This window comes from Gymnogyps californianus, chromosome 4 (genome assembly GCF_018139145.2).
Source record: "Gymnogyps californianus isolate 813 chromosome 4, ASM1813914v2, whole genome shotgun sequence".
Lineage (NCBI taxonomy): Eukaryota > Metazoa > Chordata > Aves > Accipitriformes > Cathartidae > Gymnogyps > Gymnogyps californianus.
The window spans coordinates 84,623,334-84,650,208 of record NC_059474.1 but is presented as its reverse complement, the minus strand read 5'-3'; the positions used below and the strand labels follow the sequence as shown (position 1 = coordinate 84,650,208).

General features: G+C 40.3%; 1 protein-coding gene across 1 annotated transcript in view; it reads right to left on the bottom strand.

Annotated features, from left to right (window-relative positions):
* The window catches only part of BMP2K (BMP2 inducible kinase), a 63,057-nt gene that overhangs the window by 20,360 nt on the left and 15,822 nt on the right, over positions 1 to 26,875 (bottom strand). Inside the window, exons 2-13 of the mRNA XM_050895294.1 lie at positions 17,904 to 18,022; positions 16,424 to 16,529; positions 14,566 to 14,708; positions 14,146 to 14,267; positions 13,044 to 13,125; positions 12,255 to 12,387; positions 9,509 to 9,616; positions 7,269 to 7,347; positions 5,461 to 5,621; positions 3,943 to 4,121; positions 2,867 to 2,962; positions 1,918 to 2,105 (exon numbers count right to left, since the gene is read on the bottom strand). Of these exons, the coding sequence (XP_050751251.1) occupies positions 1,918 to 2,105; positions 2,867 to 2,962; positions 3,943 to 4,121; positions 5,461 to 5,621; positions 7,269 to 7,347; positions 9,509 to 9,616; positions 12,255 to 12,387; positions 13,044 to 13,125; positions 14,146 to 14,267; positions 14,566 to 14,708; positions 16,424 to 16,529; positions 17,904 to 18,022 (1,516 nt within the window). The remainder of the gene's footprint in view (positions 1 to 1,917; positions 2,106 to 2,866; positions 2,963 to 3,942; positions 4,122 to 5,460; positions 5,622 to 7,268; positions 7,348 to 9,508; positions 9,617 to 12,254; positions 12,388 to 13,043; positions 13,126 to 14,145; positions 14,268 to 14,565; positions 14,709 to 16,423; positions 16,530 to 17,903; positions 18,023 to 26,875) is intronic.

Here is a 26,875-nt window from a genome sequence, read left to right as displayed (position 1 = left end):
TATTAGTTATTTAATATTTATTAATATTTAGTTATTAAACTGTTCTTATCTCGACCCATGAGTTTTACTTTTTCCCCCGATTCTCCTCCCCATCCCACCGGGAAGGGGAGGAGTGAGCGGGCGAGCAGCTGCGTGGTGCTTAGCTGCTGGCTGGGGCTAAACCACAACATATGGTCATCTCTATATTGCCATAGGAGACTGCCTTGTTTTCCTCCAAAAAAAGCCTACTAAATATGTTTGAAGTTTTCATTGGTTCTCTTCATTTTCAAATTATTTTTTCTTGGCAGACACATTAAGTGTCTTTGAATCCTACATCCATCCAACTGATACAATTAACTTAACCAGTTGACATGACAGCTTCTGCTTGTATGAGTCTTACCGAGACAGACAAGGATACCTTTAACCAGATACGTTTTTCCCTTCATGCACCTTTTAGCGAATTACACCTACGGCTTCTCTATCTGAAGGGACTAGAAAAACAGCCATCAGCAAGTTACTGCACGCTAATCGGTTCTCTCTCTACGCCTAGCCAGGCTCCGCAGGCCACACCTGCAGCCCAGCTCCACGCGGAACCATCTCTGCAAGGCAGGAGAAAGGGCAAGGGGCTCCTTCCTGCCAGTGCAAGTGCTGCCATCCCACAAGACTACTGACTCTTTCCACCGAGAGGACAACATGAGATACAATGCAATGCATTTACTGAGTCAAGGGAAAATAAACTCATGACCCCTTCCTTCAATACAATAAGTCGTATTTTTTGTTTACAAGATCAACCTTACGCATGGCAAACCATTGCTAACCCGTCGTCATTGACCTTAAGCTAAACAACAGGATCAAAATCTTCAGCCAAACACACAGAAAAGAAACTGGAAATACACATATTTACTTCCAGACTGCAATGATTCCTCTCAGAAATTATTTGTGACAAAAGTACTCCGGCAACAGACCCGACCGAAGTACAGCTGGTAAGTCTCAGATACGGACACAGAAGTGCAGGACACCACTCTCTGCTAGGATTAGACTCCCTAATTGGTGAGATGAAGCCAAACTAGTCACGGTGATCTATGATATTATATCAGTCCAGCCTACAGCAGGAAAATATTTTGCCTTTTGCTCTTTCAACACACCGTAACCTCGAAGTGACTAAGAATGACAGCAGCACGTGAAACACGTAAGCCACACTATTAACTGAAAGCCTGCATCAAGACTGACTGCAGCGTTCCCACAATTGCAAAGGACTTCTCTTTCAGTCTAGCATAGTAGGAACCTATATAAATATATAGCCTAGCTCGTAACATTAGCGAAACAGGACAAATCTGTGATTTTTTTGTTTTTAAATCAGAATGGGATGGGTTTTTTTATTCCACACACTGTTTTTCATAAGAATTCATGGGGAAGTCATTATTTATTATACTTTATTAAGCAAGGGTAAGTCCGCAGGCCCCTGCAAAGGGACCATATCGCTGATGAGGTGCACCCCATCATTTAACATACTTAAGTCAGACCGCTGATCAATAGACCAAAGAGTTAGAAGCACTAGGAAATAAACGCCAACTCCAATGCCTCCCTTAAAAGAGTGTTTGAGATGACTTTCACACCCCCATAGCCTCATTCAACATAGGCTACTGACTATCCTAAGCAAAGCGGTTAGCAGTCAGTTCCTGGAATAAGTCCATGAACAAGAAAAAGTGGAAGAGCAGTCCTTTAAGAAGTTGTACCAGGCTCATCTGTTAACAAGTTAAGTGTCCCACCCTCCTCCCAAAATACCCTTTACCACTAAACAGCAACTATCCAACTGCTTTAAGTAATACCTTACTACGGAAGCAAGTAATTTCTGAGGAAAGGATTCTGCAGTGCTCATCACAATTAGGAATTTAAGCAATAAGTAACCCTTGGGTAGACGTGTGTCAGAATACTCGCCTGCTTGCAGGGTACGGAGAATCTGCCACTGTTCCAGCATGCACTGGAAGTGACCCAGGGTAGGAGATTAAGGCTGGTGGGAAGTCTTGCGGAGAAGTGATATATTCAGGGGACTGCGCCTGTTGCGACTGCTGTTGCTGCTGAGCAAGCATCTGCTGCTGTAGGAGAACCTGCTGATACTGCTGCACCTAAGAAAGACAATCATCATGTTACTAACATTCACATGGGTTAGCGTGAATCTCTTCTGCTGAGTAACAATACCAACCTTGCAACCAAAAGCACTAACAACCACCACACTCCAGAAAACCTTGGTAGCTTCAGCAGAAGCAGGAAGCCAGACCCGTCCATTATACAGGTGAAAAGACACTGCCCTAACCCATCGGTGATACCATTTTTCTCTTCCAGCATATTACCACTTAGCTTTTTGTAATTATGGCAACCTAAGTATACGCTACTGCAGCACTACAAAGTTAGTTTTCATCATACCCAATTCTTAATTATTAATAATCAAAATTTCATGACATTTTCTCCTGACTTTTGAAAAACAGATTATGCCAGTTAGCTTTCTTGCTTTTAAAGCAGGAATTTGATGCCACCATGTCTTCTATTGCTCTGTAGCACAGCATGCATTCATTGCTGTGGTTACTACTGGAAACCTTAAGCACCAAGTACGTTTCAAATTAGTATATCTCTACTTAATGAGGTTTAGGATACATCCCATCTGATTAATGCAGAAGTGCAACTCTAGATAAGCCTTCGCAACCAAGTTTGGGTTAGCTTTTTTTTCCCCCAGCCAAGTATCACTTTAGATGCTGAACTTCACACTATTTACCACGTCCACAGCTCTTTACAACTACTCACAAACTTCTCGTACTGCATCTTCACAACAGACTTACAAACACAGCATGTATTTTAAGATTGTACCGTCTACAGTCCATTCCTGACATACCATAGCAGGATACTGAGATTGGGAAGGTTGCTGCTGGTACACAGACTGCATCAACAGCTGCTGTTGGACCATCTGCTGGTGCATTGCTTGTTGATACTATAGTTGAAAAGAAGAAAATAGCTTTAAGAAGTCATGATCCCCCTGCTTTAGGAATATCCAGATATTGAGAAGAAGCATCAATTAAAATATCACTTCTGTGACTCAACAGCATTCCTCAGTTAAGACATCACATAACCAAGAATCAGCTTGCAATTCAGTCAGTGCATTTTAATGACTCTGTGTTTGGAAGCTTTTCCGTTTTTTTTCCCCCAATTAATACCAGCCTGTTGAACAAACAGCACTGCCTTTTCTAAGGCAGGCCAATTAACATCCCAACTTTTGCAATTTTGACCAGCGCTGAGCCCCTTTGGAAAAGAATTCAGCTGTGCTTTAAAGAATAGCATGTCTCAACATGGGGAAAAAAGAGGAATAGCAATACGTGTCTTGGACGGGATCTGAAAGTTCTTGTCTGACCTAGCTACTCTTCCGTTATGTTTACAGTTATTTATGCTATGCAACTGACTTGACGGTATGCAAGCTGGACAGTGTGAGACTACATGGTATCCATGAAAAATCTGGGTGGAGAGAACAACTACAGAAAGGAAGCTCTTCACTGACCAAGAAAAATTGAAGAAAGCTAAAACTGCAAAAATCCTACTCGGTGTATGTACAACCATCTACTGCAAGCACAGCATCGTCACCTAGGTAACTCCTAACATTTATCTCAAGCACGTTTACACACACAAAACCTTTATTTGGGCTACACGATGATGATTCAAAGCAAGCTGGGATTCAGGGTCAAACTGCAAAAACAAGACAGCACAAAGAAAGCAACTTTCTAGGGTAAGCATTACAGTGCCTACGAAGAGACAAATGAAAGGTAAAAAGAAGGGGCAGGAGCCATGATCCTTTTCTCTGTCCTAGCAGGAAAAAAACCAGGCCACAACAGCAGAAATGCTTAACTAGCACGTGATTCAAAGCATTACTCACAAGCATAACGTGTCTCTTTGACAAGTTCCTAACAGTTTAGCTTGTACCTGTTGAATGTAAGCATCCTGTATCATAGGTTGCTGCTGCTGGTGATGTAAATGGTGTAGCTGCTGTAGTCTCCAGTCGCCCTGCTGCAGCTGCTGGAGAACTCTGTTCTGCTGCGGGGGGTGCTGGTTGGTCCCCTGGGACTGTAAGATTTCTTGCCCATTCCCTGGTCGCAGGGTTCCTGTGATATTCAGACAACGCTATTGACAGACTGATCTCTAAAGTTGAACTAGAGAGCTCCCTGGCAGTTAACCTCTTTATTTAACACTTCAAGGTGAAACGGTTTATAAACTCCCCTTCCCACTCTGCCAACTAGTACAGCTGGTAGATACTAATTACACTTCTCCGAAAATACTTCCAGGCCTGTCAATGCACAATTTCTACTTACAAGGTGCGGGAAGCTTCCTTTGGCCTCACGACAGAGGAAGCTGGGTTCAAGACTTCTGCTTTACTAACGCTTAAGTCACACCTTCTAGTATCTCAAACCCTAACCCTCAAAGCATACAATTTTGTATGCATACAACGCACATGAAAAAAATTAAGGGAACTATTGGCTCATTTGTCATACTCCCTTAAACAGAACACCTGGTTAATTTTGCCATTCAATTGGTTTTGCAGCCTTTTAAGCAGTTACTAACATAAAACAATCTCTCTTGCATGCTGTATTTATATTCTGAAGTGCGCAGGAATGATCTGTTTCTTGCCATAACAGGAAAAGCTTTCCAAGCTGGATGTTATTTGGATTCTGTCTAGTAAAAGTTGTTTACACCTGGGACACAAACATTCTCAGGCTTCCCAAATACCATCCCTGAAACTACCCTTCCTGTACTGTAGACGACACATAACATCACAAAGTGCAACTAGGAAAGTATTCAAGATAGAAATGAAAACTGTTTAAGCAAATATTTATCAGAGCCATAACTCTTCTTCAATGAGATAAAGAAACGCTCACAAAGGATTTCTCGAAAACCCATTTCACTCGATTGAGTCTCCCTCAATTACTCCTCTGTGGCCCCTCTATTGCACCCACAGTGCAATGTGAAATGCATCGGCCAATCGTTACAGAAGTTTTTACATGGTTCCAGCCTACAAATAATACCAAGGTATTGTTGATATCTCATGACTTACTGAGGCACAGGGAAAATATTTTTCCTACTACAACGAAAGCAGTTCGCTACAAAAGAGCTCAGTACTTTTTGTGAATTGTTTCCAAGTCAAAACTGAGCATGAATTTCTCTCTCAGTCCGCAGCGGGAAAGTTAGTTCAAAATCAGCGTTAAGCACAATGAAAAAATAGCTTCACTTCTCAACAACTTGCATTTACTTCTTGTGGCACCTGGTCAAACCTACTACTTGCACATTTAGAGTCTTTCAGAAAGGATGAAGACCTGATTTTTGGCACATACACAAAAGCAAATGAGTTTGAGTTTTAGATGTTATCCCTACTACAGCAAGAAGGAAAAGAAATACAAAATTCATTCTTCATTTATTTTCGTCCATCCTTAGACTTTGTTAAGTTACCTTTTTGCCCACGATTACCAAATTCACCAGGAACTTGTACTTTGACTGGAGTTGCTGAGCTCTGGATCGTCAGCACGCTAGAAGCGGCGGTGCTTGAATTGGCCTTTGGTCTTTGTCGCGGTGCAATTGAGGTTTCTGTTGGTCCAACAGTATCCGTTATTCTGAAACGGCACATTTTCCCATAGGAGAGACTTAATAAAAAAAAAAGACGGTTTCTTCTTCAAATTAGACACAGTATCTCTCTTAATAGCTCAATTATGTCTTAACCCTGTGCTGCTCTACTTCTGAATTGGATTTTCATACCTTAAAATTTACTTCCTATCATTCCGCTGCACCCATGGGATATATGACTGCTGCAGAACACCATTAAGAAGGAGCTACGCAACAGCCTTATTCCCAAGGAGACCATGACACTAGACAAAATTTCTCTGTATAAGCTTTCCTCAGTTCACAGTAGCGAGTGAAAGTTACGTCCGGCGCTCGAGTCAGCGATCCTATGACTAGAGATACGATGACTGTTCATACACACAGGAAGTAAGATCAAGAAATATCTTATCTGTTAAGTCAACTCATTTCTACCTTGTTAGAGATTTAGCCTCTAGCAGTTATAATACCCATAAACTGCTCAAAATACTTGCGTCTTCCCTGAAGTACTTCAGAGCTGCACAATAATCTGCCGGGGTAATAAAGACGTTCAAAACCGAAGTACTTTTGAGCTTTCATCCCATTATCACGTTATCGTATACGCATTTTTTAAAAACGTCCAGCTGCTTAAAAACACTACTTCACCATCTGAGCTCCAGTACCTAACACCTCATATTAGTTCCTACCATAATATATCAAGACACCATCTGCCTTAACCTGCTGTAACTTAGGGCCATCAGGAAAACATTATTTAGGAAGAACTATACATCTTCCTACTATTGTCTAGCACATTTAGTTGGAGTTTAAAATGTTATTCCGTAGATACTCTACACCTGCCTCCGCTGCACATTACCAACTGAGCAGAGCCAGCAAAACCAACCACGTCCAGACCATGACATCACTTTAAAATGGCACAGACACATCTACAGAGCTCAAACACTGCTTAGAGAAGCCCATTCATTTGCTTCTCATTCACAACAGGCCAACGAAGTCAGAGTTGAAGTAGAGCTGATAATGATAGCTGAATATAAAAGTACCTAAGTCACACATGTTGGTAGATTCAAAACTCAAACATCTTCCATTAACAAGGAAGAACAGCGTAAAGGACTCTTCCAGCATTAGCATTAAGCATACACCATATACCATAGCGGAAGTGAAAATCACGAGTAGGAATTCCTGAGGTTTTGGTTTTATTAACAAGTACGAAAAAAGAAATATTTTGGCATAAAACCCAGAATTTTTGGAAGCACAAAATCCACTTACTTCATCAATCAGATTTGATTCGCACATTTAAATAAAACTCCTAAGAAGAGTTTACCTGTACCATATTATCCTCACCTGCCACTGAAATCTTTTATTTCAAAATTCAGTCATCACACTAGGAGAAAATAAAGCAGATCAGAAACAGACTGCCAGCACTTACTTATTTCACCACAAAACAGGCTCTCAGTTTCTCTCTGTGGATTCTCAATACAATGAGAAAAGCAATGGAGTGGAAACCGAAGAGAGTCTTGAAGCTCTTAGAATTGCAGTTTACCTACTCTCATGACCTCTGCTAAGATAGTTTTTCAGTTGTTACCAAGCATATGAAAACAGGTTTCAGACAAACATGTAGTTGAACAATATGAGCAAAAAAAATAAGTAAAGCCACATCCGCTGCTCACCTTGCTTTTATTTGGCTTTTTCTAGCAGCTGCCTCACTAGCTGTCATGGGTTCAGGAAGAGTTGAAGGGACAGGAGAATCTTGGGAAAAATAAATTTGAATAAATTAAAAAAACGAAATCCTGAAAGAAAGAAATCATTACATATTGAAGAGGAATACTCGGGTTCAAGTTCTTCACATTACAAGGCTTCACGCAGAACTCACTCACACAGCTGTAGATTAGAAGTGTTTTAATTTAACAGTATCTCTATGTTGTCTTATCTGTTGCACGAGTTTAAGAAAAGCATTACTGGTCTGACTGTTTTGTCAACTACTTCATTGACGCACTACCAACTGTCACACACACAATAAGCACAAAGACTTATTTTAGCCTCAAGTTTAAGAACTAAAACAAAGCCTAACCTTTGGATGAAACAACAATAGTTATTTAGCCCACTCGGCTCTTCCACCGCAACACAAATTCCAGAAAACCACGCAGCGTCTAAGCTTCTACGGTCCTCTAACTCATCCCCATCTCGATCAAATTCCTAAATGAACTGCATTTCACCTAAAGCACATTTAACCAAGGAAAATGGCAATTTTGGGAGAGGGAGGAGGAAGATGATCTCTAATTAGGCCTGCGCTACCTCCTTACGTAAAGAACGCAAATCTAAATGCGGCCACAAATAGTAGAGACAGAGTTAATTATCAAATACTGCTTCTGAAGACTACCATCAGTACCGGAATTAGTCAAGAGCCTAGGAAAGAGACAGACAGGCGTACTACTGACTTTCCCTTGAAAAAATAAGCTGCTGTCAAAGACAGTCTACTGCACTCAGCCAGCGTCTCTTCTAACCTGTAATGGTCATTCTTATATTCTCATCAAACTTCGAGGGGGAGGCTCAGGGGCGTCCACGTGCACATTTTTGTGCTGCTTCTCTTTCAAGGCAGCCATGGGTGCTAGAGGGGCAAGCACTACCAGAGGAAATCAACAGCAACAGAAACTAGGACACAGACTGCTGCTCTGCTGTTTTAACACTCCAGTGGAAAAAAAAAAAAAAAAAACAAAAAACCACACACACCCACCAAACAGCTTCGCTTTGTAAGAATACTCCAGGCACTTTTACTTTTTTATGTCTGTCAAAGGGCAAAGGGCCAAGTTCGCAGGCAATTCCTATCTACAGGGGAAAAATTAAAAAATCCAAGAAACAGACATATTCTCAAGTCACCTGAGTGAGGTGATACTACTCCTCCAATGAGTAACATAGTCAATTCCCAAGTTATGTTATGACAAGATACATTCATATTTCAGGATAAAGTATTCGAGGGAAAGTATAGTTATTGTACCTCCTATTCACACGGTGCAACAGCACAACGCAAAACCATTCAAACCACTTGAAATTTAGCCTTTATCTATAAACAGTAAGTACTTCAAGGTTTTCTGATTTTTTTTTTAACCCAAGTTTCCAAAAAGCAGCACTCACATTTACTGAGCATCTTCTTCTACAAGGATCAATGATAAAGGAAGTCAAAGGGATCTCAGTAAGTTCACTCGTCTGCCTCTGAAGGCAGAGTTTACTATAATTGACATTTGCTCCAAAATAAATTTTGAAATGGATTTTTTCTCATGCCTATCTTGAGAATTGCTTTATAATACTGAACATTATTGATGTGCCCTCAAATTCCATTGCACAGTTATTAGATCTGTGAATGAGATGATCTTTGAGAGAAAGTTCAGACTTTCAAACAAAGTTCAAACTCACGTGGAAAGTAAGAGCAGGCACGCAGGCTAACCAAGGCACTATTCTGTTCGCCTTCCAGTTCACTATAGTCCTTCCACTGGATTAACATAATTGCTAAGGACGACTAAGAAAAAGGGTTTATCCAGAACAAACATAAATGCTCTTGACACTACAGTTACACGTTAAACCTTCTATTGTTAACAAGTTAAAGTTCTGTAGTATATTTCATATTAATTGTATTAGAGACAAGAGATCAGTCACAGTTAAAACCGTAAGTCAGATATTGGTGCAGTATCAATATAATTCACGAAGCTCTGCCCTCCAAATTAAAAAAATATTTTGTTTAGAGAGCTAATATTGCATGTACGCAATAGCGGCATGAAAAGTACTCTGCCCTATGTTTTCAATTTAGGAACAAGGTTTATGAAGAAATTGAAATAACGTTTCTCAGCTGATTTGATAGACTTTTCTCAGTGCTACCTACAAAACACACTAAAAATACGGAAAAATTAAAGACTACTTACATTAATATTAGACACTGGACAATCCTTTTTGGCAAGTTTAAAGGCAAAGTAAGATACTTGAAAGATATCGGGTCTCTGCTCTTGATCTGGTTCAAGCATATATCCTGCAAAAATTCGTAAGGCCAAATTATCACTGTTGTATACCAAAAAGCCTGTTGTGACAGCGTGCTACCAGCAAGAAGAAATTCAGCAGCTCCGCCAAATGAGCTTGCCCCAGAAAGAGTCATTTTTATTGCTATGTTGGTTCGGGGTTTTTTTTTTTTTAAATACTTTTTGTCAAGTCAAATAACTTGTAGGGACAAACACAATCGGAGAAGACGTATGCTGCTTGGTATTTTGACACTCAGTTGCGGAAAGGGTAGCCAAACTGAAGTAGTCATTAATAACTTCAGAGAGAAACAACATAAAACCAACTCACAGTACTAGAATTTTCTAGGGTTAATACAAGATTCAACGTAGCTGACAAGATTCACAGATATATCTAACCGCATCAGGTGAAGGTTCTACATCATCTTTTGTCTTGCACTTTTAGTTGGCTGTGCACACTGTCGTACATAAAAAAATACATGGATTTTTTATACAAAAAAAATATCCATTCCATGGATAACAGGACTTTTTCCTCACAAGACACAGAATTTCTAATGTCACCCTCAAACATTAGCTTCCCAAATTAGAAGGTTTGGTGTTTTTCAAGCAAATAAAAAGTGACTTTATATTGTTTACCATATGATACAGAGTACATATTCAGGAAATCTTGCCTAAATGACCGGAGAACCTAAATAAACAGTAAAAGATATTGTCTAAACAAGCTAAGCTTCTAAAAACATGTTCCGCTACAAAGAAAATGAACAACCTATGAAAACTTAAGTTTTAAGTTCTCCGTTTTGATGAGAAAATTGAGCTGCATATCCAAAACTGTTCAGTAGTACAGCCAACCTTAAACAACGTTTGTAAAAAATCTTGAAGGTTTGGGGTTTTTTTTTAATTAATATAATTTTAGACAGGTCTTACAATTTTACTCAAAGCCATTATTTCATGGCCAATATAGTTCACAGCAAGTTTTATTTCTAATGAGTTTAACCAAATAAAGCAGATTTAAACTTGCAGTGACAGCACCATTAAGTGGAAACAGAACACATATCACGAAGTGACTCCTGCCGCTTGATACTTAAATATTCGATTTATGAGGTGGAGAACATTCAGCTTGTCGCTCCCCATCCCCCGCCTCGTAAAAGAGCCGAGATGAAGCCAGAAGTCCCTGAAATACCTTTTATGACCAACTGCATCTTTTTTTGGCTTCCATTCCAAATGGAAAGAAGGGAAGTTTACATTATGAGATTCTTCCCCACCCACATGTATTCCATGCCAGTAACGCTCATCTTGGCACAGCAGTTCATTGAATCTTAATAAATCAGCGTTCATACTTTTCAGATGACAGGATTAAAACCTGTAGTCTTCTAAAAGTAGCACTGTGACACAGAGAAAAGTATTTAATCACTCGAAAATTAATCTCATTTTGTCAGTTATTAAGTACTTGCAGAAGGTAAAAGTTTACCGTGGTAACTGCTATTTCTCAATTATGAATGTGTGCTCAAAAAAGTGGTTTGGATTCAGTGTTTCCTATTATACAAAAGCATAAGCTATGTGGTCAACACATTCATAACTCAGAAATAAATTATAAGAGCTCCTATTCAAACTTTCTGAACTTTTCACATTCTGTCAGTCACGCCCTTTCAAGTTAACCCGCTCAAAGTTGAAAACAAAGACAACTGGAAATACTCATTATTACTGTAAATATTAGATCCTGTATCTCTGTACCCGGATAACAGATTAATCTCTAGCCTCAGAGCTTGTTCTTGTCCAGAATTTTCCTTCGTACTCTTTGTGCTTTCAAACTTTTGCCGGAGTTCATGTCCGACACTTAGGGTTGCACAGACTTTACCAGATTTTTGTTCTGTTATAAACTATGAAACTACTATAAAATTCTCCCCAGTGCAATTCATCTCAGAACATTTATGTTTCTACACTAAACCTGCACTTCAAATTCATCTAAGCGCAACTGTCCAACTTGGATAGAAAATACTATTAACGGTCTGACGTTCAACAGAAAATACACACTTAAGAGCAAAAAGGAACTATGACTAAATTAACAGCTACTCTTCTCATTCCCCTGATCCCTTTGTGGTTTATGGCCACCTAAGGAAAAAAAAAAATCATCCATGCCTCCCAAAGAAACCCAAAAGCTCTTTTAACTTCAACAAAGCTCTTCTGAGTCGAAAGGTACAATTTAATCTGGCAGGTCTTTAGGTCTTTGCACTGTTTTATTCTGTTTCAATTCTGAAGTTATCAACTCATCCATTAAATGCCCAGAATACAGTAGCCGATTTTAACACATCAGCTGTCCGGGAGAAAGACTTCTTCGTACTTCATTCACCTGGCTCACTTTAAGTGCCATTTCAAAGCAATTTCCTCGCGGTTTCTAAATTTCCTCTCTAGGCCGCCACCTCAGTTCTGTACCCTGCGGCACAGTCCTCCGTTGAGCAAATGGATAAGCAAGCCTCCTTTCAAAGACAAGTGCAGCAGTTGCACGAGGGATGGTAGCCAGGAGCAACTCCCACTGCTCCCTCGAGAACCCAGCCGGTCTGCACCATCCATCCAAGTCACACGCCTACACTAGCAGGATCTTCTGTGTTTTATTTGATTTACGAGGCAAAACAATTGCCATGCTGCCCAGATACTTACTTATCAAACAGTGTATACTATGAGAGTATCGGGAATTGTCCGGAATGGTAAAGCTTCCATCGCAAATAGCAACTTGACTTTCTCCAAAGGGAAGCGAGAAGAAACAAAGTTTATACAGCAAGCAGCCAAGTGCCTGTAAAAAAACAAATACAGGCACTGTAACGGGATGAGAGTAAGCTTTTTACACAATACAGCAGCACCAACAAGAAACAAATTGCATCCTAGCTACAGCTGATGCTTACGCCATTATGTAGAAGCTGCATTATGAAACACAGTGTTGATGTGACAAGCTGATAGATAAAGCAGCTCTAAAAGTCTTTCTTTCCTACTGACTCCTATGTTAGACAACAAACTACCAAAATTAGAGTAAACCCCAAGAGCTGCATTCACGTTGTTGTATCACCCAGAGATACCCACTAGCGTTTCTGCTGAATTTAATCTTTATTTACTGCACATTCACCTATTAAAAACACCTTTCCTTATCCTGCTGCCAACAGACTTCCACGAGAAATCACCGGTGCCTATCAAGCAGCAACCTGAGCCGACAAAAAGGAAAAAAATTCTAAATCATGTCCCCCTTAACTCAAAATGATCATCACACATGGCATTCATTTTATTTACAGAAGACATAACTACCAAAGATACCTCTACTATATTCTGCACCGTATAGCCGCCTGATACATTTCACTTTTAAAGAGCCAGTTTTTTGGTTAATCAACACTGCTTGTAACTTCCCCCCCCCACCTCTTAATTAGTTCCATATTTCATAGCACCCGATTTTTTGCTTACCCAGATATCTGCCTTGGTAGTAATTGGTTTTCCTCCATAAAGATTGATCATTTCGGGAGCTCTGTATGATAGTGTTGTATACCTAGCAGTATATAATTAAAATAGGACATAGCTGAGAAGCGTGCCTCAGAACCGAAAGCGTGTTTTCCTGCATCTGCCACGCGCCCACCGTTCGCACCCAAGTTTCAGATACGCGCCTGGAATTGTCTTACGCAATGCAATTCATCTCTTGCATCTGCAGCATCACAGAGACTATTTCGAGTAGCAACATAAAATTGTCGTACACAATAATAAATATAAAGTCAGCTAAAATTTGCTTTTAATGTTATTTCCCCAGCACATGTACTTTTGCAAGAGTCACTTTGCTTAAATACTGCAATAACCAGTAATTTGAAAGGCGTAACGTAAGAGTCCTACAAGAGCATTCCCTACCGCACATCGAAACATACAGAATGTGGACTTCAAAATACTAACATCTCAAAATAATTACTAAACCCGTAGTCAAAGCATTTTTCAGAGCTGGAAAAAACCCTAGCATCACTTTCTAACTTGAGAACAAGCAGGCTATATTTATTCCTCTGCAGTAGTTAGCCTGAAGGGGCAGAACCAAACTAATACATGTTTTCAAGAGTGCGCCTGTAATAAAATATTTTTCTGATCAGTCTTAGGAGAGTGAACACAGGCCTTACTCTATAAATAAGACCCTACCTAAATCCATTCCAATGCTTATTTACATCCGTTCTTTTTCTCTCATACCATTAGCCATATTAAAATAGCACAAATTTAAAATATCAAACTCCCTAAATGGCCAGTAGCCAGACATATATTTTTGAACAATTTAATTTCAAAACAGCATGCTTTTTTCCAACAGTTTTATTCTTAAGAGTCTCAGTTTTGCAAAAACAATCTGTGAACAAATAGAAGAAATCTATGTTACCAAATAGTTCCACTGTTTTACTATATTTATGGCCACATTAGTTCAAATTCATCCATTAAGTTCAATTCGTGTTAATACAAGATACATGCACACTGCGCAATAATACATGGAGTTTCCTAGCAGCACAATCATTGCTTACGATAGGCCAGTTAAAAGCGAACTTACTTTTTAATTTCTTCTTCAACCACATTAACACCATCTTTTTGAGGATTAAGATATTTGTTAGTGGCGCTGCCAAAATCACAGAGAACGTAGTTCCCGCTGTCGTTTAACAATATATTCTCCACCTTGAAAGGAAATCAACACACAGAAACATTAGATGAAAATAACAGCATTAATTTCCAAGGTAACTGTTACTATGCGTTCTCACACGCAAACAGGCAAGTTTTCAGAAAAATCAATTGATAGACTTGGCATTAGCAGTAAATTATGTCTTACGGTCTAGTCTCTCTGTTTACAGCTCTACCAACAGCAAGCGCTTCCCTAACTAGAAGTCAGTCTTAGTGAAATACCTCCTATATTCTCTATCCTTTTTAAGTAAATCATTGATTTTCACCTAGATGTTCCTTTTCATCAAGTTCATACCTTTAGATCCCGGTGAACTATAGGTGTTTTGCACTGATGCAACCGGGCAACAGCTTCACAGGTATCACAAAATATTCGCATTACTTCTGACTCAGTAAAGCCTGTCTGCAGACGCTGATTCATCTGATTCACAACTTGCCCAGCTAAAGAAACAACAAGGTAATTTTTTAATTAATTTCCATCATGTACAGAAGACTGATGTATATGCAAAAAGTCCACAAATAGGACACAAGGAAGTTTTCCACAGTCACTTCACTTAAATAAAACAAACCTGGTTTTCCAAATGTACACTCTTGTATCATCCTAGATAGAAAAATCACTGTCTCAATTGAAAAAAAGAAGTCCCTATGACCGAAACCCACTTGGGACGAATTGTCGCTAACACAAAAAGCGTCCATCACACAAAGATGTTACCTCAAAAGCATCTCTCGCATTTAGATCCGTAGCCAAAACCCTGTCAGCCAACTGAGTCCACTTTAATTCATATTCTAGACACCCTCTCTCTTTGTCTTTTTGGGAGACAAAAGGTGGGGGGGGGTAGGGGGGGGAAGAGCCCTGAATCCACCCTTTGAGAAAGACCTCACTTAACCTCTTCATAGGTTTCTTTCTAAGATTGGGAATCATTATTTCCCTGTTTCTTGAAGTAATTTTACCAGATAATACTGCGCTCTTCCTACAACAACGCTCACTTCACACTAAGAGATGAAGCAAGACTCAGTATCTGCAGGGCCTCGGTGAACATTCCGTCGCAACAAGGATGCTTTGAAAAAGAAACACCTAACACTGTCAAGTCAACTGACAGTTGACATCCATGTGGCTATTTACCATTATAATTAAGGAAAGAGTGTTACCAATAGGGCATCAGAAGCGAGCTCCCACAAGGGTACAGAAATTCACGCATACAAGCAGGGTAGAGGGCCAAAAACGTGGCCATTAGTTTTCCAGTTATCTCCTTATTCCCTTCCCCAAAACGTACATCAAAATTGTCTTCGGCTCCTTATGGTACAGATTGCACAAGCTGCAATATTTACTGCTTCTACTGCAAATAAAACGAACGTAAACCTCACCTGAAAGTATTCTTTCAGCATTACGGACAATGGGGTGGGTTTTCTTTCTAGTCTAGAAATATTTACTTCGTACTTGTAGCACTTGTTCTAATATCATCACCTATTTGGGTTAACCACCATCTCGTATTGTAAGGTCAGTACCTAGTTACCCTAAAGTTTAGATTAACTGCTCAAGTTCAACTCAACAGCAAGTTTATTCCAATGCGTATGTGAGGTGGGGGGAAAAAAATAATCTAGAAAGTACCTGTTTTTACATATTGTTTGAAACAAAGTTACATTTTAAAGCGAGACCACGGGACTGTTGGTTTTTTTTTTTTTTTTGGCCAGCATTATCAACACTAACTATGCTATGCTCACGTATAACAAGTCACCTGACAGGTAAGAGTAAGCATCCTTACTATAGTTACCTAAAACAAAAATAGCAGAGGGAGAAGAGCAGTGAAAAGCTTGCCGATCTTTCCTATCAAATTATGTTCTAGCTACATGTTGATTAGCACAAACAGCAAAACAGAACAATTTCACTTTATACTTACACAAATAATTTTCCTGTTTCTAATCATACCTAATTACAAAGCCGTGTGAAACCGACTTTTACATTTTCTCAGTGTTCAACAGCTCAGTGCCTAAGTAACAACGCAAACAGAAAAGCAAAAAGAACTAACTGCATTCCAGGTGTGAGATACATATGTTAACCTTTTACATTAAGGGAACAATTCTAAGTACAAATCCCAGGTGATCAATACAAACATTTTCCCTGCATTTACTCTGAAAACCTAAGAGTTGACTCTTACCTCGACAGTACTCCATGAGAATGAGTACCTCCCAAACGTTATCACTTATAGAGTTAACAGCGCAATCCAAATAGCTCACAATATTCTTGTGCCCAGATAACTCCTTCTGAAAAAGACAATGCACGTGACACTTCAGCACAGAAAAAATTTAAACAAATAAAAGATAGTACAAGTTTTCAGACAACCATTTATGATTTCAAGTTAAGTTAGCCCCTGCCCCACATCCGCTGCTCTTGAGAAAGCACCACAAAGACAGAACATAAGCTCATCGCTGCCAGCCATGTCAGTCAGTGACTGCTACCTATCAAACACAATCCAATTAATATTCAGAAAATAACATTTACGTGCTTCTTGCTGGACAGCGCAAACACATCCAAACTGCTGCGTTCTAAAACAACCTTGTGAAGTAGTAACAGCTAGAGCCTCGATATGCAGGAGATAGGGAAGAATCAAGCTACCCATGCCCATCCTAAGCTAAACTGAGAAACAGTCTCTCAGTTATTAAAAAAAGGTAGCTGGAAATAAGCCACAACTGTTCTAGTCTGAACTATTACAAAGTTTTACATTTTTACATAGTTATTACACACAAGCAACTGAAGGTGTCCCTGAGGGGAAAAAAAAAAAAAAAAAGAAAAAAAAACACACAACTTTAAAGAGCCATTTTACATGCCGAATTCATTAATGCTTATTTCACATCTGACTATCCAAGTGTTGTCATCCATACTACAGAGTTTCTGCCTATAACATAACTTAAGGTTAACATAGAAGTGGCTCTTATATCAGATAATTAAACAGGTGATGCTATGATTAGAACACATGTAAGCTAGAAGGGTATGGAAATGGAAATAAATAGTCTTCATAGTATCTGCCGGAAGGCAATACAACCGATTTTCTCTTGCCCAGTCAGCAACTAATTTTTTTTTTTTTCCTTAAAAAAATTTTTTTTAACCTGTCAAGTAATTATAAACCTAAGTGTGCCTGACTAAACCTTCTAGTTTCTCCTTATTTGGTAGTCATCTGCTGAAAAACAACAGAAACTCTGATGACGTAGGGGAGTTTAGCTACACACGCATCAGTTACCTCAACATTGGGCTGCAACTTCGAGGACGTGCTTATGCCTACTCAAGATGACAATACTCGTGGAAGCCACCAACAGCATCATTCAGCTAACAGAGCTGTGGCACAGAGGCCTTGAGAATTTCAGTTATCACTGCAGAACCAGAAGAAACTAGTTCCCCTTGGGAACCAGATGTACTGACCAAGTTGACTGTGGTATCAAACACATTTTTTATAATTGCTTTACAAGTTCATCATGCACCAACCCTAAACTCAGCATTAGTTTCTGAAACTAACAGTGCAAAATCAGGACAGCAAAGTCAAAAGAAAAGGTGGCCTAGAAGCAATTGTCGTTGAAGAGGCATTTGGTGTACGTATACTACAAATTAATACACTCTCCAGTTACAAACAGTAGGCTTCTTACCATAATTGTAATTTCTCTCTTGCATATGTTGAGATCCGGCACATTATTAACATACATTCGTTTCAGTGCACAGCGTGTCCCACCGTGGGTACGTACCAGAAACACAGTTGAGAAGCCACCTGGAAAAAACCATTACAAGCTAATGAAGTTACTTGAGTTTTTGTTATTCCTCTAGCCAACATCACTACACGCTAAGAAATGAATAAGAAAGCCTATGTCAGTCATTGAGCGAGGACTAACAAGCACTTAAAAAGCTTTGAAGATTTGCTACCTCAAACCATTTCACATAGGGGAAGTATTCTTGACAAAAACATAAGGATCTTACTATTTTGTTACAACATTAAACGAAAATATTTCCAACGCATTTTCACATTCAAATAAATTTATGAAGCCTAGCGCCTACTCTGTGTATTTAGGCACCAACCCTGAAGTACTTTCAGAGTCATCCAGAAACCTGAACAAAGTGAACGTATTCTCTAGATCTTCTAAATCCCCCAAAACTCGATAAAGGTTAATATTAATTCTCTAAACCTACGTTTTAAAACATAAAAATTAAAATACTAAGAAAAGATAAAGTCTTGAGAGATACTGAAGAAGTCACGCAACTTTTCAGCATAGCCTCAAGCCAGGTAGAACCTCCCTGCAAGCACAGACAGCGCAAGCAATCAACTCCAAAGCAGCGTTTTTATTTAAACCCATACTAAATACGCAGTTAAGAATTAAACATTTTCCCACAACTAGTCCCATCGGGAGCGTTCTTAGTCCAATAGCGGCATGAACCGCGAGCCGTATGCTCGAACCCACTTCCCATCTTCCCAGTATGAGGTTTTTCTTTTTCTCTTCACTGCTAGAGAAGAATCACACACGCAGGAATTACACACGGAAGCAAAGTGAAACAGCCTACACAGAAAGTACTTCCAAACGCTCGGGCAAACCAAAGGGAAAGACAACACTCTCCTGTTTTATCTGTCTTCTGTTAGTCTTTACTGCTCAAGGCCTCAAGCAGATTACATTACCATCACCTCAAGGTTCACAGGCGCAGCTTTCCCACATTTTTAGGAAATCTGCCTCATAGAAGAGCTCACGTAAATCCATACTTTCCTTAATTGACTGCTGTCTGATAGTAAGGCAACTATTACCATGAGAACTTACAACTAGTGCAAAAACTCGGGTATACAATCAGGACAGAAACATGTAAATTAAACCGATTAACTACTCTGATAATCAGGCAGCCAATTGAAATGCACGCGCTTCATCTTTCCTGATATTATCTGCTAGCAGCGTTTATTAAGCATAATGCACCTCATTCGACGCAAGTCTCAGATGCTTGAACAAACGTGTAGTTTGTCGTTCAGTAGTAATTTACAACTGAAGAAGCTAAGTTTTATTAGGAAATGTTCTTCAAGATGAAATATCTATTATTTTTTATCTTAATTGCTCATTTAGCCAAATGAGATGCTACGCTGTCAAACCGTAATTACTGCCCATTTTAATACAACCGCCTAAATTCTACAAAATTATTATACTTAACCTAGTTCACGTAGGGCCTTCCCAACACATTAACAGGGCACCTGCTCTTAAGTTATTCAAGTTCTAATGCCTAACTCCAGCTGGGGCTGAAACGATCCTATAGGGCTCCCCTAATACCAGCCTGGGGAATTACGTTAGGAGTGATGTGCACACCTTTGTCAGCGGAAGATTTTTTGTACTATCCCCTCAATAAAAAGAGACCTCTTTTTTAAGCACCAATACTTGACCAAACATATAAAGCAGTACTCAGGTAAAGCACAAAAGCCTAACAATTGGAAGACAGAAATCATTTCTTGTCTTTTTAACCAGTTTTATAGCCTTAAAATTCTGTACTTCTAGCAGGAGGACAAGAACAAAACAGCAGATTTCAAGGTTCCCTGACGTTTTTTTTTTTATGTAACCAGAGCAGACATAAATGAGTAAAAACAATCAGTACAAAGCAGTGAAAAAAAATCTAAATACTCAGACAACTGCTCTTCTTGCCATTAGGTGGCAATATTAACCAAGACTTGAACCCTGAAAGAGCCATAAAAGCAGACCTACTCCCCATTTTGCCAAGAGGTAGATATGTGACCTTGAATGGTTTTCCATTAGTAAATATCACCACTATAAAAATCCTTTCATCGAAGAGCCAAGTGGCATAACTCTGAACAAAACTTGAATAAGTATATTAATAATTTACGGGCAAATTAGTTGTAACCAACGTTCTGGAACTCTTCATCCAGCTAAACCCTGAACCATTAACGTTTAAACCTTTTCAGTCATTTCTGATGTTAAACTTCTCACTGAAAGCACCAAACCAAGCAATAATCAGCACCGTAAACATTCATGAAAATTCTTATTAAACATTGCTATCCGTTGCCGGGGGAAGGAGGTTAATACATACATGGCCTTCTCCCTACACAGAAACACAACCAGCCATACTAAGTAGTTCCTTTGCCCAGAGACTCAAGATGGACGACTGAACAGAACTACACTTCTGCATTTCCGTCAGCATAGGAGCTGCCATTTCACCAACATTTTCAGAAGCGGAAAAAATTTTCTATTATCTCATATCAGTCAAGACAAAAAATACACTCAGTTCTCCATAAAACGCATCCAAAAAAAGCTTAGAACAACACTGCAATAGGCTATGGCACATAAAAAGACGACAAGGAAGTCCCAGATGCTAAGCCGCCATCTTCTCTACACACTTCCATTCTTTACCACCCATCATGACAATTCCGGTTGCCTTCTTAAATTCCTGATACAGTCAAGTCACAACTGCCCCTCAGCATCCCACAAGTACCTCCCCATCTTCCTCCCACGGACAAGAAATGCCACAACACACTGGAGTCGGGCCCAAGACAGGTATGCAGGCGCTAATTGACTGGCACATATTCTTCACTTAGTGGGCAACGAGCAAGGGCTTGGCCAACTTTGAGGCCTTTCCGTCAAAAAGCAACATAACTTTGGGTCGACTCATTTATGAGAGCACCAAAATTTACAGTACCTTTGTTTAAAAATTGACAGAAAAGGCACAGTGACCAGACGTAATAACCTAGCAAATTGCCTATGTGCTCAGGCTGTTAACAGGTTTGGCAATACAGTTATATGAACCTCACTGCCCTCAGCCATTTCAGTATTTCAGTGAAGCAAGCCCTTTAGCTTACTTGTCAGTAAATAATTTTAGATACCACCTAAAAATTGCCAATAACTTATTCAAGACAACACTACATAAGACTACTAGGTATCGGCAGACAGCATAACGCCACAATCCCATTTTTTCTCCTTTGTTCCACATCGTCAAGAACCAACTGAAATGTAAATTGAGAGGCCACAGAAAAAGCGACTAAGGAAACCGTAGGGCCGGTAACGCAGTTGGCACTCGAGACCTGAATGCGGGACTGACTGCAGTTCTGAAGAGACTCTCATGCCAAGCAAAAGCACAAAACAAGTATTGTTTTGCCTGATGACAGCAACACTGCATTTAGCCAGCCTGTATGGGCCCACATTAACTTTGCGAGAACATCCCATAGCCTCGCTGCTAAGCGTGAATCAATGAGGCACCGCATCTGTGGGCCTCACAACCGAGACTCATCTCTGTTACTCTCAGATCTTGCCACAACGAGCTAACAGGATGCTATTTTCCCCTCACAATACACACGTCCTTTTCCTTGTGTGCCGTACCCTTAGAATCAAGTTATCTCTATGTCCTTTCCCAGATTTACAACTTTGTGCTGGTTTTGGCTGGAATAGAGTTGAATATCTTCATAGTAATTTGTATGGGGCTATGTTTTGGATTTGTGCTGAAAGCAGCCTTGTTAATACAGAGATGTTTTCATGACTGCTGAGCAGCGCTTACACAGCGTCAAGGCCTTTTCTGCTCCTCACGCTGCCCCGCCAGCGAGTAGGTTGGAGGTGCACGGAAAGTTGGGAGGGGACACAGCCGTGACAGCTGACCCCAACTGACCAAGGGGATATTCCAGACCATACGACATTGTGCTCAACAATAAAAGCCGGGGGAAGAAGGAGCGGAGGGGACGGGACATTCAGAGCGATGGCATTTGTCTTCCCAAGTCACCGTTACGCATGATGGAGCCCTGCTTTCCTGGAGATGGCTGAGCACCTGCCTGCCCATGGGAAGCGACGAAGGAATTCCCTGTTTTGCTTTGCTTTCATGGGTGGCTTTTACTTTACCTATTACATTGTCTTAATCTCAACCCACGAGTTTACTCACTTTTGCCCTTTCAGTTCTCTCCCCCATCCCGCTGGGGGTGAGCGAATGACCGGCTGCGTGGGGCTTAGTTGCCATCCGGAGTTAAACTGCAAAAGACTTGTAGCAGCTCAATCTCTCACAGTCTTTTATTTCCATCGAACTCATCCGAGACTTAAACACTCAGAAGTTACACAGGACAGTCACATTGCACAAGTCACTCTTCCTTGAAATACTTGCCAAAAAGCCTTTCCATAGCATCTACAGTTATATAAGTCAGTAGATACTTAGCAGAATTAAGACCCTGAAGTTTTGACAAATAAACTCATTACGAAACTCAGCGAGTTGAAATTCACACCTCTTTCTTACCTTGAACAGTCATTTCTTTCATCTTAACCATCCGCTTTTGCGATCTTATTAACAAGCTACCTAGCAATGTTTCAGGTTTTTGTGGTGGGGTTTTTTGTTTTCTTTTGGTTTTTTGGTTTTGTTTTTTTTTTTAATTCTACATCAGCCACATTTTCTAGTCTGTTTTTTTCCTATGCATATTTAAGGCCAATCTTGAAAAATTTCACAGGCCTCAATGTTCCATTTATGCTTTACCATGTTACATTCCTGAAACTGCAACCACGAAACAGTGTAGCTGTCAAGAATTGAAAATATCCTATTCGCTTACTCAGGTAGAACAAAATAAGGCTGAAAAATCTTCCAGTACCTTGACCATCTTTCAGACTGCTGACAAATGTTTTGTGATGACAGACTAGAAGAATATCAACAAAAGATATTCTGAACAAAGTTATGCATATTTTCGACACACAGACAACAAGATTTTTTTAATATACCATTAAAACATAAAGAAGCACCAAATGTTGTTCCTCTAACTGGTGACTTACTCGATTATACACTCACATCTCAGACAGACAGACCAACCTTCACGAGCAGAAGCATTTTATCTGTATAGTAATATGCAATAACCACTACCCACACCTGTACATGCTGAACCAGGAACAGTAGCTACTACAGTCACTCTCACAAAACCAGCAAGGTATAAAAGCTTCCCTACAAATCATGAAAACCTGCCTGTTACGGAGAGGTGGCCGAGTTTTAACACCCATTTCCATTTAGACATTAACACTCAAAAATAAGTTTTTATAAAGCTAATCGTTATATAAAAGTATATTTTCAGATACAGTATTTACATCCAGTTTTCCTGTACATTTCAGAAACCTGAAACGAATGAAGAAATAAATGTGGGAAGCAACAGACCCCCGTTGTTGTTATCTACTTACACAATCTGGACAGTTAGATATTTAGTAACTTCCTCAACAACTAAATATAAACTTGTGTTAAAAAACGGACAGTTTTTTAAAAAACTAACCCTTAGAGCTGTGAGCCCTAAGAGGGGCTCTAAGGCCAACATGACTGCCTCCATTACGGCACACTTCCAGAACCGCCTTTACAGTCATTATGTAAAGTTGTTCTTAATAAAGCTCAATAACCTAAAGGATAGTTTATTTCTAATGTGAAGCCAGTTTGCAAGCTCGGCTCTCAGCTTCATATGACCTTGCCCAGCCAAACTGCCTTGTGTCCCTCTCTCTGCCAAGCTGGATAAACAGGTTGAAGTGCAAATTATTTTTCAGTGACCCGGTTGAAGTGCAAATTATTTTTCAGTGACCCATCTACCCACACATACGCTGCAAACCTTTTTCCCCCCCCCCTTTGCAACAAGATGGCTATCCGTCCACACGCTAATATTCTTTAAAATACCAGATCTGGCTTTTTTGCATTTCAGATAATCTAACACGCAACAATAATTTAGGCGTGTTCATCTGCGTTCTGGATGAACTTCTGCCTTCAGCAATACTTTCACCGCTACCTTACTCTGCAACACTTGATGCCTGGATCACTTTGTACACATCTGCTCTCTGTTAATTCTAGAGCCAAAAGTCATCCAGATGTCTCAATTCTCTTCCAAAACCGGGCTGACCTGCAGCCAGAGACACCTTCCTTCAGAAGTTACACACCTCCTGAAATTGCGTAGCCTTCTGAGCCCTATAGGTTGCAAGCCCAATGCACGAGCGCGACCCGTTTTAAGGGCTAAGAATCCACTCAAAACACAGAATAAGACCAGACCCTCTCAAAGCAGTAGCATGAATGCCCTGCAGATAGGCTCCAAGCAATATGAAGAAATAAAAACCTTCTTGCAAGTCCATAATGAAGGACAGCAGTAAGGGCTCAGTAAATATTTCACGTGCATGCTCTCTGCCAGAAAAAAAGAAAGCAACCCAGACCTCTATAGCTTTATGAGGTGCCAAGACACCAAAGCAGCCAGTGTCCAAAAGAACAGGACACTTATTAAGGAAAGCCGGAAAGAAGTAGTCCTTCTCCACGAGAAAATCACGACCTCATGAAAAAACAGCTCTTAATACCCACATGCACTTCCATATAGAGCACTGGGAAAGGCGCTTCTTTGATAAGAGTTAAGCACCACATCCATGTGCTATTTTACCAGGAATTTTGAGTAAACTCCTTTCTGCCACAGTTGCAGATGAACCCATGTCAAGAGCTATTTCTTGCAGCTCGGTTTTGATCACATCTTCACGTAGGACCTAACAAACACAGCGCATTCTTGGAGCTCACAGAGTACTTCTGTGATCCCGATGCACTGCTATCGTGCCACACAGCCCCCTCTTCCATCCTGCTGCTCAATTTCTTCTCTCGTCGCGTACTGCTACGATGCCCGTAACTCCGTACGTTCATGGGCATCCTATTAGGACAATTACAGGACACTTCTTCAAATTATCAGAAACTCCTTCCTTCCCGCAACGAAGGAGGTCCTGTCTCCGCAGAGGCACTGTCTTCTGTTAGTCAGTACAGATGTTGTACAGCAGGCACATGTATGGGAGCGACAGACTAAAAGCATACACAAGAAACACTTCAGTTTTCCGTAGAGAACACTATTTAGTTCTTCAGGCTAACCAAACTCTCATTTACTTGTGACAACAAAACCTTTAAAAATGCACAGAACTCCAACATGTGGAAATTTTTAATCAGACTCCAAACACCGCATGATTGTTGAGAAGCTACGTATTAACAGAAACTTATAATGCAGTTCTCAAGCCCGATGAAGAATCTTTGCTCAAGCGCTCAGGTTTCGTCAAAACCTCCGCAGGGCAAGGAAGCCAGTGACCACGTTTCTGCCTTTCCATATCTGATGCATCCCTGCACGAGAAGATGATGGGACATCCCATTCATAAAGGTATCAGTTTCCCAGCAATGCCGCAAGAATTCCTGCAATAGCTGGTATATACCTCACATTGTATGCTAGGCTTCCAGAGCGTGGGTTGAAGCTCATCCACTTTTCATCATCTCAGTACGCTGCCATCACTTTACTCGCTCCTACGCTGCTGCCTCATTGCACCGGTCCCCGCTAGCCCCGAGCTCAGCAAGAGCATTTCAGCTACCGGGAAGGTGCCGTACATCAGCTGTCCCACCACCCTGGCTGTACGGCTGCCAACCGAAGCCGTAACACCGGGGCATGCAGAAGGCACTGTAAAGCGGCCTTCCTGCTGAATAAAGGCAGTATTAAATGACCTTAATCATATATCTATATATACACACACATTTACATTTTTATATATTTATACATATGCTCTTGTGCATGTACACGTGTGTGTATATTTTTAGTAAAGCATGTTCCACAAGTCTCAGTCAAGAACACAAGGCTCAGAGAGACAGCTCCATCCGAAGAGCAGTTGACAGATGTTGCCTGCAAGCTCAAGAGCTCAGCATTCCCACAACCAAGAGCAGAAATAGCTCCCTACTTTTAAAATAGTCCATTTCTACACACACGCATTTTGCAGTTCATTATTTCTCCACTTTATTTTAAGCGCGCAGACAATGCATTCCAAGGGACATACCACTGTTCCGTTTCCCACTGCCCACACAAATTCCCACTGTGTAACAATCCGAGTATCAGGGCTAGTTTAGACAAGAAGCACGGCTTTCTTCAAACCAGCATCTGCTCTTAAGGCAGCGCTGTGCAAACAGCAGCTGTGAATTGCATACCAACAGGACATGACAGCACACCCCATAAAAAGCAGGGCTGCTATGCGTACCTCTATCTGCTAAGTGGACTGTTAGCCCTGCTGATGAGCAGGCACTCTCACATTTTATTTCTCCTAGCACCTGAGACTACTTGGGGCATCCAAGACACTTCAAGTTACTAAGGTGCTCCGGGAAAGATGAATGAATTCACCTGCTATACCTTTTTGTGAAAAGTTTTCTTATTTAGTAACACCTATGCACCAGACATGCCCAGGTGCCAAACCGGAAAAAAATTTCCCTGGTGTTCTTACCGGGAAAGCAAGAAGCAGTTACATTGCAAAGGAGAGCTCACAAACACCAAATCCACAAATCGCTTCACTTTTTAGCCATTTAAAAATAATCAGATCAACTGATACAGTGTGCAGTCATAACCAAAACCCACAGATGCCAGGGATGCAAAGAGGGACTAGTAGTTTTATCATGAAGCAGTAGTAAAGCTTTAACCCCAGCAAAGTTCACATACTTAAAAGACTTCAACATGACAACTACACTTTCTCTTAACACAAAAGATCCCAAAAGCTTGCTACAGTGCAAAAAATTAACTCTATGCAAATTTAAGTGCTACACCACATGCTATAGGGAACTGCCCAGAAATCACAGGAAATCCCCTCACATCAAGACAGGCAATAGGTAAGACAGA